This window comes from Lactuca virosa, chromosome 5 (genome assembly GCF_052849685.1).
Source record: "Lactuca virosa cultivar CGN04683 chromosome 5, Lactuca_virosa_CGN04683_v6, whole genome shotgun sequence".
NCBI lineage: Eukaryota > Viridiplantae > Streptophyta > Magnoliopsida > Asterales > Asteraceae > Lactuca > Lactuca virosa.
Window position 1 is genome coordinate 294,287,669 of NC_136430.1, and position 17,079 is coordinate 294,304,747.

At 36.9% G+C, this 17,079-nt stretch overlaps 1 protein-coding gene and 1 non-coding gene across 2 annotated transcripts; both read left to right on the forward strand.

Moving 5' to 3' along the window:
- Nucleotides 1-1,213: 1,213 nt before the first annotated feature.
- Nucleotides 1,214-7,280, forward strand: LOC145112929 (putative F-box protein At1g67623). Its single transcript, XM_079049041.1, has 4 exons — nucleotides 1,214-1,353; nucleotides 1,440-1,596; nucleotides 1,689-1,863; nucleotides 7,210-7,280. Exons 1-4 carry the CDS (start codon nucleotides 1,214-1,216, stop codon nucleotides 7,278-7,280), a joined length of 543 nt encoding a protein of 180 aa, XP_078905167.1.
- An 8,963-nt stretch (nucleotides 7,281-16,243) lies between these two features.
- On the forward strand, nucleotides 16,244-16,350 carry LOC145117851 (small nucleolar RNA R71). The gene has a single exon (XR_013712845.1). It is a non-coding gene; the product is annotated as a small nucleolar RNA R71 (small nucleolar RNA).
- The last annotated feature ends 729 nt before the right edge of the window (nucleotides 16,351-17,079 follow it).

A 17,079-nucleotide genomic window follows, 5' to 3' on the forward strand; every position in this document is an offset into this window, starting at 1 on the left:
ACATGGTAGTTGATTATGGTGTCCATGGTTGACATATGGATGACATATGGGCCATTGGTCAACATGGTTGTTGCTTATGGTGTCCATGGTTGACATATTGATGACATATGGGCCATTGGTCAACATGGTTGTTTCTTATGGTGTCCATGGTTGAAATATGGGCCGTTGGTCAACATGGTAGTTGCTTAAGGTGTCCATGGTTGACATATGGATGATATATGGGTCATTGGTCAACATGGTGGTTGCTTATGGTGTCCATGGTTGACATATGGATGACATATGGCCCATTGGTCAACATGGTTGTTGCTTATGGTGTCCATGGTTGACATATGGGCCATTAGTCAACATGATAGTTGCTTATGGTGTCCATGGTTGACATATGGATGACATATGGGCCATTGGTCAACATGGTTGTTGTTTATGGTGTCCATGGTTGACATATGGGCCATTGGTCAACATGGTAGTTGCTTATGGTGTCCATGGTTGACATATGGATGACATATGGGCCATTGGTCAACATGGTTGTTACTTATGGTGTCCATGGTTGACATACGGATGACATATGGGCCATTGGTCAACATGATAGTTGATTATGGTGTCCATGGTTGACATATGGATGACATATGGGCCATTGGTCAACATGGTTGTTGCTTATGGTGTCCATGGTTGACATATGGGCCATTGGTCAACATGAGAGTTGCTTATGGTGTCCATGGTTGAAATATGGAGGACATATGGGCCATTGGTCAACATACATCATTTGTGTCGGTTGTGTATTAAAATTTAAAATTTTCAAATACTTAATTTTGTAGGAAATATTAATTTTTTAAATAATTTTATTAATAATTTAGGGTCCCCAATTAATCCCTGCTGAGTCTGATTAATTGCTTATCGCCAGTCGACCGCCGAGCTACCGACGAGTGATTTTTACAACCTTGATTAATTAAAATAGAAATTGAATTTTCTTTTAAATATGAGTTTTTACAAAACTACCCTTAATAATTTAATACGAGTCGTATGTATTAGGATAATTTTGTCATTTTGTAATGGAACATCTTCTAGGCGCCATAATGTTTTTCGACGAAACACGTTGTTTCAGTTCTCCACTCTGAAATTCAGTCACTTTGAAACATCCCCAACTTAAAAATTCCGACAGACAAAAAACCCTAAAATCAATTTCGCAGAATCGTTATCTTAGTGAATGTTTATTATTATGGAAGCCAGTACTTCATCTAAGATTCAATCAAGAAATCAAACGAAATCACTATCAGACATGCCATTTGAAGTGATGGAGAAAATAATAGTCGACTTGGCAAAAATTTTAGCAGTCGAGGCTTTGAGGATGAAGAGTGTGTAAGTTTTGCCTTTGATTATTCTATTTCACAAGTGTATTTGAGTTGTCTTTACATTATCGAGCGAATATTGTGTTTCGTTTGCAGTTGCAGATTCTTCAACGAAGCAGGAAAAATGGATGAAGTATATAAACACATGGAGTTAGATGGATTACGCTTTCGTGTTTACTCTGACCAGAAACATACAGTTGTCAATAAATGCATAGAGATAAGAAACCCAAATATTCTATTCAGTAATGGATTGGTACGTTGTTGTATATATGCATAGTAGTATTTAATCTGTTACTTGTTTTGCATAACTTTAACTAGAAATTATGTGTTTAATGTTTTTTTCAGATGAAGTTATTTTTCTTAGAAGCTGAACATGAAGGGAAAACGATGCTTGAAGAAGCATCTGCATTGGGACATTTGGATTCAACATTTGTCCTGGGAATGATGCTGATGGCTGAAGGGAGACATAGGAAGCACGAAGCTTTGGACATGTTGAACAATGCTTACCGCAGAGTAAAAGGTAAGTGGAATCTTAGAGCAACTTGTTCTAAGGTTCATCTCCACTTAAATAGGGAGGGGAGGAAACATGTACACTTCCATGGCTTCCATAGATCTTGTGCATTGCATAAGTCTGTAGGTAGTGTGTTAGACGCTTTTGTGAATGGATACAAATGGGTGTTTATGTGTGACATTTGTTTATGGGATGCTTGTTTCGTTAGGTTTTCTAGGGAGTTTGGTATAATTTATGAGTAGTTTGTTGATATGTACTTTCATATTATGACAATTAATGCTATGAAGATTCTTTTGGTTTAAAATAAGGGACTAAAAGAGTTAAAGTTTGGAATGATGTTTGAATGATGTTTGAAATTTGAATAATGTATTTTGGACTTTTAATATTAGTGTTTATATTGTATTGTGATTATAGTTGTATGTAGCAAATGTTTGTTCTTTCCTAGTATTAAATACATATAAAGTACATTTGTAAAGGCATAAACAAACATGTATTTTATTTTGGACTTGGTAATTTGGTTTAATATCAACTAGTGGAGTACCCATGCTTTTCATAGGGTAAAATTGTAAAGGAATAAACATATGGACTAAAAGTGGCAACAAAGAAAAACTATCGTGACTGAAATCAAAGTAAAAAAAGTTACTATAAAGATAGGGACTAAAAGTGGCAACAAAAGAAAAGTATTGTGTCTAAAATCTAATGTAAATAATTTTAATATTAAAATCTTTTTCCACTTTTAATATGTATATTAGGACATGAATATATACTAGTAATTTGGTGAAATGCTAATATTAATGTATTACATTATGGATTATGATATATATGTTATTTTTGTCTTTTTCATTTTAACAATCAAAAGTCCAATATTACCTAGCTATAAAAGGCTATAATATTTGAATATGTGTTTTGACACAAATACCCTTAGTATTCACATATTTGGAATGATTTCAGGGGCAATTTGGTCTTTTTGCACTCTAAATTGTTAAGACGCCATCATACATCTGACGTTATGCCGGCGTTCCAGTTCTTCAACCATTCATAACATCTCAACTTTTCCGGACGATAAATTTGTATACAAACACTAAAACCCCCAAATCGTCTTAGAATAATCGTTCTCAAAAACGATTTTCTCCGATAATAGAGACTCCTGTACTCCTCTCGACCAAATCAGCATAAAGTAAGTTTTTTCCAAACCCTGTTACACTGTCTTTCATATTTACACTTAATTTAAAAAAAAGAAATTGAAATCAACTACTCCAATGTGTATTTTGTAAGTAGAATGTCGAATACTAGAAGTCGCCTTTTGTTAGATGATCTCCCACTGGAGCTTTTGAGTCGGATATTTGTAGTATTAGGGTCAGAATCTGTGAAAGACATCGTCTCTGCGGAACTTTGGTAATTATCAATAAACATCAACTAATGAATGTATATTTGATGAAATAAAACTTTATTTGTTTGTTTTTTACTGTGTATTTAAATTTTTGAAGTTCAAAGAAGATGTATGAAGCAGGGGGTGATCCTCAAGTGTACAAAACATCATGCATTGACATGTTTGAAGGAATGGGTGTCAAAACTCTGAAAGCTGATTCATTTATACGCACATATGCATTGCATAATAACATTGAAGCCATGTATAGACAAGGAATTGTATGTGTAATTTCAGTAATTATATGTAATCTAATGTGACAACCCGAAATTTCTATCTTGTACAAACACCTAAACTTAATAATAGTCAGACTTGTTTTTGCTATCTTTTAGCACTATTTAGAGTCGGTTTGGGCATTCTGAGCCTAGTACACCAAAGGAATGAGTGAAAGTAAGTGTCAATTGAAGTTGTAAGCCATCAAACAAGCCTTAAACCCTCAAATGAGGAGTTTACGGCCAAGACCCATGAGTTTACGGTCGTAAACTCATGGTGGCAGTAAAATCCATCCTATAAGTATGGAACTTGGCCACTTTTCTTCACTTTTCACATTTCTAAGGCTTGGAATCCGATTTCTCTCCCAAGGATCATAAATTTTTTGCTTCCAAACTTCAAAAACACCATCTTTTTTTTTCCTACAAATCGTAAGTATCTACCTCCTATACTTGTTACCTAGTTAGGATATTGGATTAAGGCCTTGAAAACAACATGAAATCAAGAACAAAAGGTGTTTACGACCAAGAGCATCTCCCTTGTCCGTAAAACCTAATTTATGGGGCATTTGGACCTTAAACTCTTCCTAAGGCTTGGAATTGAGGCTAGAACACTCCCTTGTGCTATGTAAGACCTTGAATCATCACCAAACTCATCATCAAAGAGAGTTTACGGCCAGGAGTTTACACCTGGGCCGTAAACCCTTATAAATGTGATGTTTTGAGCCTTAAACACTTCTAGACCCTTTCCAACCCTTAGAACATTTGAGCCTTTGAAACTCTTTACTTTTCAGACTCAAAATAAGACCATTTGGTAAGTTTACGGCCATAGGGTTTACACCCTGGCCGTAAACACCTCAACACCCTCCAAAATATTAGTTTTGCTCATCCTTGTGAAGAGCAATGGTCCCTCAATTTTCCCTAACATTCAAACACCCTCTTATGCACATTACCTTGAGTTTACGGCCATGAGTTTACACCCTGGCCGTAAACACCTTTCCTTGGCCTTAAACACCCCTTACATGAATCACATGTGATTCCAACACTTCATTACAAGTGTTTCCTAGTCCTTAAGGTTGTTCCATTGCATGATTAGTTGTTATAAACACTAATTGTCTTCATATATGTGTCATTATATGTTAAATAGGATCCGTGTGTGCTCAAGTCTTCACTTGACACCTAGCGTCCTATACCGATCTTTCATTCGTATCCCTCACTACAGGTGAGTTCATACCCCCGTATTTTCATAGTTTTTACTGTTTTAGGGGGGGGGGGGAATACAAGTCTAACACAAAGATTTTGTGTTATAACAAATGATTTCAAATGGATTACAGTTATTATAACAAATGATTTCAAATGGATTACAGTTATTATAACAAAGGATTTCAAATGGACTACAGTTATCAAAACAAATGGTTTCAAACATCTTATCAAAATGAATTTCAGTATCATCAAATGAAGTGGTTTTAAGTGATTGTTTCAAAAAGACATCAAGTCACCAAAATGGATTTCAAAATATAAAACTTCTTTTAAATATTTTATAAACTTATATTTTTTCCCAAAAATCATACTAGTATACATATATTTATATAAATAAGATTTAAAAGATTTAGGACTGATAACCCACTTTGGTTCCTTTTCCTTGTTTGGATGTGGGATTACAAGTATCAGTTATTTGTCCGAGTGTCATTTAAATGTTACTTATATATATTTGTATATGTATACAAGTATATAAACGATAGTTCATTAAGTTTAATTACCCTTTGTAACATATTGAGCAAGGGGTTGCATTCATTAATACTAAGTATCAATACAGAAAGTACATATAAATTTTATAATAGGTATAATTTATGATTCACAGAACAATAGTTCATGATTCAAGCATACTATAGTACATTGTTTTACAAGATCAAAAATTGATTCAAAACTATTCAAGGATATACATTCATTCAAATAAATGTTAAGAGTACTAATTCAAGAACATACTATTAATCATTTACTTCAGAATGATTGGGTTTTCATAACCATTAAACATGTAACGTTATATGCTTTTATGAGACAAGTAGTACAGTTTGTTTAATTCATTTTAAACAATATAGTAAAGTCCTGATATTATAACCAGAGTCTCCAGCAGGGGATCGAAACAATGGGTGGATAGATCTATATTGGGATTGACAATCCCGCACTCGGACTGCTAGCTACAGTCAGGCATACACGCCTGTGAGTGACAATTGTTATCATCAACTTTCAGCGCATTCATAGCGTTGGATCAGGCCATCTAGTTAGTATGGTTATAATAACTCAGTAAAAGATATTAACAATACGTTAGTGTATAATTAACTAAACTTAAGTACATTTTCAAAGTACTAGTTTACAAAGATACAATATACAAGATACGGTTTACAAGATACAAGTTTACATAAAGATTACAAATACGATCAATTGCAGATTAACAACGAAAATATGTTCCATAGCAACCTTCCCTAGCAAAATCGTGTTTTTCTTATAGTGCTACACGAAGACCTTGCTTGAGAAATTCGGAATGATGGGAGATTCAAAGGTCAATATTCCAATGGCGTTCGGAATGAAGATTACACCATCCTTGGACAAGCCAGCAGTGGATATGACTCTTTATCGACAAATGATTGGATCTTTAATGTATCTAACATCTAGTCATCTAGATATAATGTTTGTTGTTTGCTATTGTGCCAGGTTTCAGGCGAATCCTCGTGAACCACATATGACTGATGTGAAGAATATTCTCCGATACCTAAAAAGATCCACCTCTCTCGGAATCTGGCACCCTTCTAACTCAGGATTCTTTGTGCAAACATACTCTGATGTAGATCTTAGTGGATGCGGTCTTGATCGTAAAAGTACAACCGGATGATGTCAATTTCTGGATGGCAAACTAGTTAGTTAGTAATCTAAGAAGCAAACATGCATCTCCTTATCCACTGCTGAAGCTGAGTACATCGTTGCTGCATCATGCACTTCATAAATTGTTTGGATTCAAAGTCAGCTTAGAGATTACAGGATCAATATGAAGAGGATTCTGTTATACTGCGATTCGGAAAGAGCAATTCGGATTTGTCATAATCTAGTGAAACACTCGAAGACAAAACATATTGCATTGATATATCATTTCATCAATGATCATATTGAGAATGGAAATGTTGAAGTACACTTTGTAAGATCTTTTGATCAATTGACTAATATCTTCACGAAGGCCTTACTAGAAACGACGTTCAATCATATTTTACAAGCTCTCGGAATGATAAAAGCTGATCCGGTTCCGAAATCCCATTCATAATTGGAAGTTACTATTCACATCCGAGCGTTCAAAATCATTCAGATTTTACTGTTCACGATCCGAGCTTCCAAACGGTTCGGAGTGCACTGTTCATCTGGGTTTCGGAACGCATCTATATACTTTGTATATCAACTTTCTTCCGACTAATTCCGAGCCTCAGAATGCTTTGGAAGCCACTGTTCATTTTTGCATCTAAATTTATTTTTCTAAATAAATTTATTTTATTTTACAGTTTTAATTTTCTTTTTTAGAAAAATCAAAAATTACAAAAATATTTTCTTTATTTCTGTTTTATCTTTTTCAGAAAAATAAAAAATCACAAAAATATTTTCTTTATTTCTGTTTTATCTTTTTCAGAAAACCCAAAAGTACAAAAACATTTTTCTTTCTTTGTGTGTTATTTTCAGGTACAAATTCTTGTTACCTCAATTCAGAACAATGGGGCATGTATATAACTCCGAATCTTTGTACTAGCTAAGTGTCCCTAGAAACATGTTGCTGCATGTTGACCCAAGCCTCTGAGACTCTATGTTTGAAGCCTTAATGAAACTTTCACTCCGATTGTTTCTTCCCAATTAGGCTGATATTCACATAAGTCATTGAGCCACCTTACTCTTCTCATAATGAGTTAAGAGTTTCCTGCTTAGTCACTATTTTATAGCAGAGGTACACTCTTCTCTTCGGAACCATCTCTAACATTTCTCCATCAACCTCACTTTCATACGATGTAACCCTTAAGACTCTCAGAATTTACCACTGAGGTTTAAGGTCGCACAACATCTGTGTTCATGATCTTTAAATCGTTATCACCATGATTTAAGTGAAACCCAAAATCCAAAACCTATTTCTGAATTGACGGTGAACAATTAATAAGTTCTAGATTTTTCACCAAGGAATTGACGCAAATAACCTTTTGGTTAGTACCATCAAAAGCATGAAATTTCATTTTTTTTAATGATCTTTATGAAAAGCTCTCAACCCAAGACATTTCTTCCCAAAAGACCCAGGTTTATTTTTTTTTCAGATTTTGAAAATTTATATTGTTACTCAAATATATCCAAAGCCTACTTGTTTTTATGGCTACACTGGTGAAACAAGTACTTCATTCGGATTTTCGAACTTATGTTAAGTTTCGTAATTCGATTGGAGCCTCAGTCACCCTTATAAGCCTATGAAAAGAAGCCTTTCACTATTTCTTCATAGATAGATGATCGTAATTCAACGGGAAACCAAACAAGCAGTTCTGAATCTCTCTTGATTCCGAAGGAAGAGATCGTTGCCGGGGATCCAACTGCTTTTGTGTCAATTTAATTTGACATCACTAAAATCCTAGAAATTTATTTGATTTATTTATTTATCTTTGGCACACTCTTGCAAAAAAAACTTTATGATTTTTCCAAGTCTTGTACTAATTCTTGTGAATTGCTGTAATTCCGAGAACATGATATGATCTATTGGCATTCACTCCGAATGACGTGACACTGAAATGGAGGTTTTCTTGGAAGATAAGGATTCAGATTATGGCGCGTCCTTTTTTCATTGCCTGACATCACGCATGTCAGTTGTAACGTCACCTGACACATACAGTTGTCGCGTTTTTTCTAGGCTACTTTACAGGGATTTGGGAACATCAAACGATGGATTTTTCTCTCTCCACTTATCATAGACGTATAAAAGGGATTCAATGATTGATTTACTGTCATGCTCACAAAAAATTCTCTCAAAGCAAAAACTCTTTTTCTCTGCACTGTTCATCATCGTCTTCAAGCTACTTCCATGGCTGCCTCATCTGAAACCACATCCTTTGCTGTTCAAACTGCTTCAACTGTCATGCTGAACATCAACCCAAACCAGAATCTAACTCTGGATCTTGATTCATCCCGTTACACTGATACACTTAAGCCTATGATCGAATTCTTACGTTACTCTCCACTGGCTCAAGCCCTAACAATGGCTAAATCTGTACCTTTGGTTCTTCTATCCAAGGTGTACACATCTACAAACTACAGCCAGAGTGAAGGTATGACAACCTTTGAGATCGATTCACATAAAACTTCCATCTCTAAAGCCCGGTTCTGCAGGATGCTAGGGTTTTCCACTACAGAAGGTCTTATCGATCCTGAATCAGTAACTTCATCTTCTATCATAGAAATGTTCTATCAAATGGGGTATTGATGTGTACAATTAGCTACACCTAATTTTAATATTTATAACCTAACTACCTTAACTAACTAAATTGCACCTAGGCAGTGTACCTAGTCAAAATTATAGAATAGTAGGGTAAGTCGGGTGTCGATCACAGGGAACGGTATTGTCTAATTAATTAATTACTACCAAATTAACCTAATTTTTTAATAAGCTTTAAGTGGGTTTTTATCCGATTTTGCAAGATCAGACTAACTTAACTCAAATTCAATCAATAATTAAAAACACTCCTGTTTAGTTCGAATCCACTTCTTCTTTATGGTTAGCTAACAATTATGGATTATCAAGTTGGTTATTATTGTATTAGTAATTTAAGTCTAAACTTACCAATATTAAACTAATTCATGTAAAACTATGTATGGTCACACACAATCAAACACATAACCAGTTACGGATTATGAATATGCTATGTAAGATTATGCAAACACAATTATGGTCATAATTTATGTTCTCTAGCACAACTAAATTTTATTACTTTAATTACTATCTAAGATTGGTCAATCCTAGCTCTAGCAATTCAATCTTCACTAAATCACTAGGTTTCAAGTTCATGTAATTTAATTGTCACTAAGCTACATAGAACATGAATTTAAGCAACTAAAGAAACAAATATTAGCATGCTAGGTAATAATAATCAAACACAAGCAAACTACCAACTTAACAAATCCATAGTAAATTAAACTAAACCATAAGTCAGAAGCTTCATCTAGCTAAACAAGAGTAGCTAGATTCAGCTGCTCATAGCAACAAACAAACTAAAACAAATCATAGTATAAGTCATGATGAATGTACCAAACAAATAAACTATTGATGTACTCTTCTTCTTCCTTGGTGGTAAAAACCCTATTCCAGCACTTCTTCCCTTCTGAATTTCGTCTCCAGATCTCCTCTCTACCAACCAAAAGTTTTTCAAGTCGTAATCATCCTGGGTTTTTATATTAATCTCGAATTTCGCGGTCCACGTCGTGAAAGGTGATTCACGTCGTGATTTGAGAGTTATCCGTATCAGGCAAGGATTCTTGCTTCGCGCGCACTTATCTTCTGGAATATTCATGCCACGTCGTGGGCTTATAGTTCACGTCGTGGTATCGGTTAAATCTGTGAATTTCTTCAACTCTTGTACTCCAAGTCTCCAATGTTCCAAGTATTGTCAATTCTGGTCTGTTTCTTCAAAAATGCTTTACTTTGGCTGCAAATAACAATTTATCCTTATAAGTACCATAATTCTGTGCAAATAACCAAAATATTAATAAAAATGTAATTAAATATTTCCTAAAAATATGTATAAATATGACAATATCAAAATACCCCACACTTATGTTTTGCTTGCCCTCAAGCAAATCTACTTAATTTAAACTTAAACCTTCATCACTAGCATCACATAGAACAATCCAATTCCAGCTCAACTATTATGCCAAGACCTCAACGCGTGCATTTGTGTCTAAAATTTTTCCTAAGTAACCCCCCTCAATTCTAAATACTCACAATCCTCATAAACACTCGCCCACTTCTCTTGAACAACACTCATTTTATGCATCCCTCCGAATCCATATGCAAAAATCTTTTTAACCTCAATGTATTTTTGTAAAGCCACCCAAGCATACATAATCTAGAGAATTACAACTTTAAGATACCACAATGGAGCTCTTGAATTCTTCTTTCTTTGACATTTGATCTTCAATTTGTACTTTGAATTCATCACCTTTTTGTGTGATTTTTGGTATCTTCAACTTTTGATTTTTCTTCAGAATTTTTTGATCTTTGATCTTTAAACTTAAACTTTATACTTGATAGCTCCAAAAATTCTTCAACTGTTTAACTTTTCGGTAATTTCTCTGTCTTTTTTTTTAAAATATCTCACTTTTTCCACTCAAAACCCTACATGCTTAAGCAGGGGCGCTTAACTTCAACCTTTATTGGTTAAAGATATTAGTTTTCCTGGATACATTTCAAGTATAGGCTGCTAAACATATTGCATCCCTCAAACTAAGCGGGCTTGTGTTTTTGTCCCATGATTTCACTAGAATAAAGGAGGCCACAAATGCACTATAACGTATATTGGCTCAACTAAACATTTGAGCTCTCATCGAATCATCCCACACAACACTAGCAACTTAAGTTTAGATTATCATTATTACTAGAATTTTTATTTAGATTATTATTTCAAATCTATGTCCAAATTTTTTTTTAAATTTACTAAATTCTAGCAATTTACTTTTTTCAACCTAAGCAATTACTTTTTCAACCTCCTACCCCACACTTATTACATACAATGCCCTCATTGTATGCGTAAACTAAATTAAAAACAATAAAAGGGAGAAAAAGGAATAGACTCCCCTAGGATAGCAGTGGCGTGATCGAACTCCAAAACGTGTGGATGAAATGTGCATCTCGAATATGTACTTCTTCTAAATTAGAACTTGGACCTTGAACTCGCGAAATATGTGAATGAGCCAACAAGCAACTAATCGAAACTTTGATCTTCAATAAAAGTGGATGCAAATCTCCAAAGCGTGTAGAATAATGTGGGAAAGCATATGCCACATTGTATAGTAGAGGAAACAAGTCATAATGGTCTTCATAATGATCCCAAGAAGAAACATGGTAAGCCATAAGGTAAAACGTGCCAATGGACTTCGATTTTGTGAAAAATTAGAAAGCACGTCGTGAGTAGAATAGCCACGACGTGGAATGGTCACCACGTCGTGAAAACTGGGCAACCAAAAATTAAAATTTCCCACTTCTTCATTCAACTTGGAATTTCAACCAATGTCTTAATTGGTTAAGACTCTTCTCATTTAGTATTCTAAAGACCCTTTCTGACTCTATCCTCTATCTCCGACGCACCCCACACTTATTTCTAATTGTGGGTCTCGACTCTTGACTAGACGTAAACGCTTTTGACTCGACTTTCCTTACCGAGACTCCATTGCAAATCTGAAATAGAGCAACCAAAGGACAAATAAAAGTAACATAATAGTTTACAAGTCTTACAAACCATAACAAATTCAAAACCAAACAAATAAAAACTAAAAACCAAATAAAACGAAAAGAAATCAATAATCTTTGTCCCGTCCTTGAACTCCACTAGGCCCTTCTCCATCGTCTCTTGGGATCCAAAGCTCCTCCCAAGTCGGGATGTAAGGGCCTTGCGGTGGCACGTAGGGTGGTCGCACCACACCCATGTGAGAAAACATTGCCTCCAAAATTTGCGTGTTATAAGTTACCCCACCACGAAGATTATCCAAATACGACCCAACCCGGCTCTGAAACGGGTCGGTGGGTACTCCACCCGCATGTGGTGCTGCGTGACGGTCTCGATCCATATCTCCTCGGGCTCTCAAATTCCTTCGTCGTCTCGCCGGAGGTTGTTGCTCGGGTTGCTCCATCTCTTTCTCTCCATCTTCTGGGGGTATAACAACACTCATAAGACCGGGCAAGGCGAGTGACCAAATGTCCACCCGTGATCGGACTCACAATACCGTGAACCGCCAGACTTCTTCCCCATAAATTGAGCAAGCATGTAGGGAAGGTCGCAACAAACCCCGGGAGTGATAATACTCCATAAGTAAAACAAATTCTGAATGGAAACCTTATCACCATGGTGCTTGTGGTTGATAGAAAAGGTGACAAGGCGATGAAGAAAACGATACATGGGATTCCGAATCTGTGCTTCACTAGAATCACGAGAATTGTACTCGTGATTGGAGATAGTCCGCCAAAACTGAACGTCCAAAGTGTCGGGAGTAAAATCCCGAACACACCCAAGTAAAAATGGGACGAAGAACGGGGATTGAGTCTCCACTTCCGTATATAGCCCCATGCGCCAAGCAAACTCCCGAATACTGCATTCTCGATATACCCCACCTAACCGGAAAACAAGTGCCCGGTTATAATCAAAGTCCACAGTCCGTTCTTCAAAGCTTACGGTAGAGAAAAACTCCACCGATAATTCCCGGTATACGGGTTCTTGAATTGCAAACAAATTCCTCCACCCATAACATGTAAAAGAAAAATCATTGCCTTCGTACACCTTTGTCCAGTAACATTCCAACTCAACAACCATGCCCACACCTCCAAGCCATCCCCAATCCACGATGGGTGCTATGGAAAACTCCCGATTATATAGCCATCCCAACCGATTTTCGTATGTGGTCAACAACGCACGAGAAATATTCTGTGGAAACCGATACAATGGGTGAATGCTCGCCACATCGATCGGGTTGTTTTCCTGCTGAACCGCACATCTAGGAGCCATGCCTGAAATCAAAAACAAATCAAAACAAACCAAAACACCCAAAGTAGTACATTAAAAACGAAACAGAATTTTGACAGCCCAGGAACCACGACGTGGACTAACATGCCACGTCGTGGTGCACAGTCGGGTCGTGAGAACAGATCGAGTATTGTACAGTCAAAATTCATAAAATATCATACTTGGGTTTTGTTTCTCTTACTAACATAAGGCCCTGCATCCCTATAACACCAACTAATTCAACCAATTTGGGATTTTTAATTTCTAAACAAACCCTAACCACCAAAATGCATAAAATTATAACAATACCAACAATTAGAAGATGAAAGACTTACCTTATGAAGTTAAAAGAGAAGAAAATGCAAACTAAATGGAAGAAAAGTGGAAGAAAATCGTTGTGGGGCAGTTTGTCGTCGTTCGTGTGCACAAGAGTAAACAAATGGGGCATATGGTCAAAGTGTCTCTATAACTGGTCCCCCCCTCCCCTGTGACTTTTAATGGCCACGTCGTGAAAGGCTAAACCACGACGTGGTTTTTGTAATGGGCTAAGACTATTCCGGTCCATCTTATTTATACTTAGTGGGAAGAAAAAATTTGAGCTACTCTAAGTCAGTTCCCGTATTTCACCATAAACCACGATGTGGAGCACAAGCCCACGACGTGAATGTAGTCTGGACACAAGAATTAATTTAGTTAATTATATTTGTTTATTTTAATTGTTCTCCACTTAATTCCAAAGTACCCCACAACTAATTTTTCCTAATTAAAATTTTTTGGATGACGAATTGATCAGTTTCCTAAACTAAAAATGCAAAAACTAAAAAGAAAAGAAAATCCAAACCAAACTCGGGTTGCCTCCCGAGAAGCGCTTCTTTTTGACCGAGTCGTGAGCCGGACTCCGTGCCTCCTACGTTGAGCTATCAGAGGAGTCCATCACCAGATGGATCTTCTGCTCCTTCCATCGCCGCTTGTACGCTTGAACTCGTCTAATGTACGTCTTCTATGAATTCTCCTTTTTAGCTTTTACTTCATCTACATCGAGCTTGCGTTTTATCCCTTTAGTCTCTAAGTTTTCTTCACTTTTATTAAGCTCCATAGGAATCTTTTCTTCCTTTACCATTGGACTTGTCTCCTTAGAAGTAGCCTCGTCTTCATCACTCGACAATTCATCGCTTTCCTCACTTATCAAAGTTTTTGGTTTTGTGTAGGTAATGACTTCAACGAAGAATGAGACGGATGCTCTCGGTTTGGTGCGTTTTACTTGATGAATTGTCTTGATTTCTTCCTCCATTAGCTTCTCCAATTCTTCAAGATCATTATCTTCATCCATATTGAACACCTCACCTTTTACATCTTCTCCTTGAAAACCATCTTGTATTCCAAATGTCTCCTCATCATCACCAACCCTCAATGTACGAACATCAACTAAAGCTCTAGCAGTATTAAGTAGAGGGCGGTCAAGAATAATTGGGACATTCACATCCTCCTTCATATCCATAATCACAAAGTCAACTGGGAAAACAAATTTCCCAATTTTAACAAGGATGCCTTCTATAATTCCCCTTGGGTGAGTCACCGAACGATTGGCCATGTGGATGGTCATCTTTGTACCCTTCATTTTCTGAATATTCAGCTTTTGATAAAATGAATATGGCATCAAATTTATGCTAGCCCCAGAATCGGCTAAAGCATAAGTCTTCAAGTTGTTACCAAACTCACATGGAAGAGTGAGGCGTCCAGGATCTCCCATCTTCTTAGGTATGTCTCCCAATACCACTCTTGAACTTTGCTCACTAAGAATTACTTTAGAGTTATTCTTTAATTGTTGACGAGTGTCCATAAGATCTTGTAGGAACTTCGCGTATTCTGGAATTTTTGAAAGTGAATCGATAAAAGGGGTATTAATAGGAATACCCTTTATTTTCTGAATAAATTCTAGATGTTCCCTTTCTAGTGGATTGAGATGTGCTCGAGAAGGAAACGGCAAAGGCGGTCGGTAAGCCGGAATGGAATCTGGATTTTTCTGTTCAGACCGAGCCCACGTCGTGAGCATGGCAGGCTCACGACGTGAATCTGGTGTTTCAGCAGCAATTTCGTTTTCAAGCTTCGACTTCTTTGGCTTTGGTCCGGATGGCTTTGGTCCGGATGGCTTTGGTTCCACTTCTAGTGCTTCTAGGAACTCAGAGATGGCCTTTTCTTCAGTATCAATCATCATTACATGGGATTAAGCATTCTTTTCGGGAAATTATGAGGATAATTTGTTGCTCACCAAAGTAGTTAATTGACTAACTTGGACTTCTAAATTATGGATCGATGCTTGACGATTTCTTAAAGAGGCTTGCTGGTCAATCATCATTGTGTACTGTTCTTTCATCATTTTCATGTGTTCCTTTAGCACTGTATCGGTATCATCATGCCTTTTCTCGGAAGCTTCCATAAATTTGGTCAAAATGTTTTCCAAGTCTACTTTCTTTTCGGCTGGTGGTTGCTCTTTTTGGTAGATGCCTCGGCCTATCTGCTTATATTTTTCTTCCTTTTGCCTCTTGTATTCATCATATGGCAGCCACTCTTTCTTTGGTTTTCTCCAGTCCTCATCATACTTATCCCCACTCGAGTAGCAAACTTGAGCCTTTTTGTACCCGTCATCGTCTAAGCTGCAATCCTTGGTCAAGTGTGGACCATTACACCTTTCACATCCAACTCTTATTGCATGAATTGATTGGTCCATTTGGGTCAATCTTCGGTCCATATTATTCAACATCGCCATCATAGCAGCCATTTCTTCAGATTGTGCACCCCCACTGCCTTTGGTTCCATCTTGTCTTGGGTTGTGGTACTCACGAGAGTGTTTTGCGAATTCTTCAATTAGCACCTTGATCTGATTAGGATTCTTCTTCGTGAGAGGGCCTTGCGAATCATGGAGTTGTCTAGTCATGACATTGACCCCATCACAGAAAATAGACATATCTTGCTGAATATTAAGGTCATGTTGAGGACAATTCCTTAACGATCCTTTGTAACGCTCCCATTCCTCGTATAGTGACTCCCCCGACTGTTGCTCAAAGTTGGCTATTGCCTTCTTGAGTTTTGCTATCTTGGATGGTTGGCAAAATTGGTCTAGAAACTGCTCACGCATTTGAACCCAAGTAGTGATTGTACCAGGTGGGAGTGTTTTCAACCAGTCTTTTGCAGCTCCTTTGAAAGTAACTGGTAGCATCCTTAGCAAGACAGTATCTCTATTGATATTTAGGACATTGAAATAGTCAGCAATATTGTTGACCTCATCTAGATGTTTGAAAGCATCCTCATGATCCTTTCCATAAAACGGAATATCCTTTAGTGCATTAAGGATGTGTCCCTTCAAGTCGAATGTGGCAGTGGCAGGAATCGTTGGTTATACTAATCTCGGACCAACATCTTCTCGAATACGCTTCTTGTAAGCTCCCATTGTCATTTCTTCAATGTTCGCCATTTCGTTGCTTGCCTCATCTTCGGGTTCGCTCGTATATAGTCCAAACTCGTTCTCGGACTCATATTCAGACTCGTTTGGGATAGGTATTTGATCTAAACTTGCAATCTTGCTCTTGTCCTTTGTAGATGAGCTCGATTCTCCCGTTTTCTTCCCCGACTTCTTTGAGAACACTGACTTGAACTATTGTAAGGGTGTCTTCTTTGGTGTTTGATCGTCTTTCACGTTCTTATCCTTCTTTTTGTGAAGGGCAGACTCTGGATCTTCAAGAGGTGGCACCAAAGGTGTATTAGACCCTCTGGTCATGTACTACTGCAAAATAAACAAAATAAAAAAAACGTAAAACTG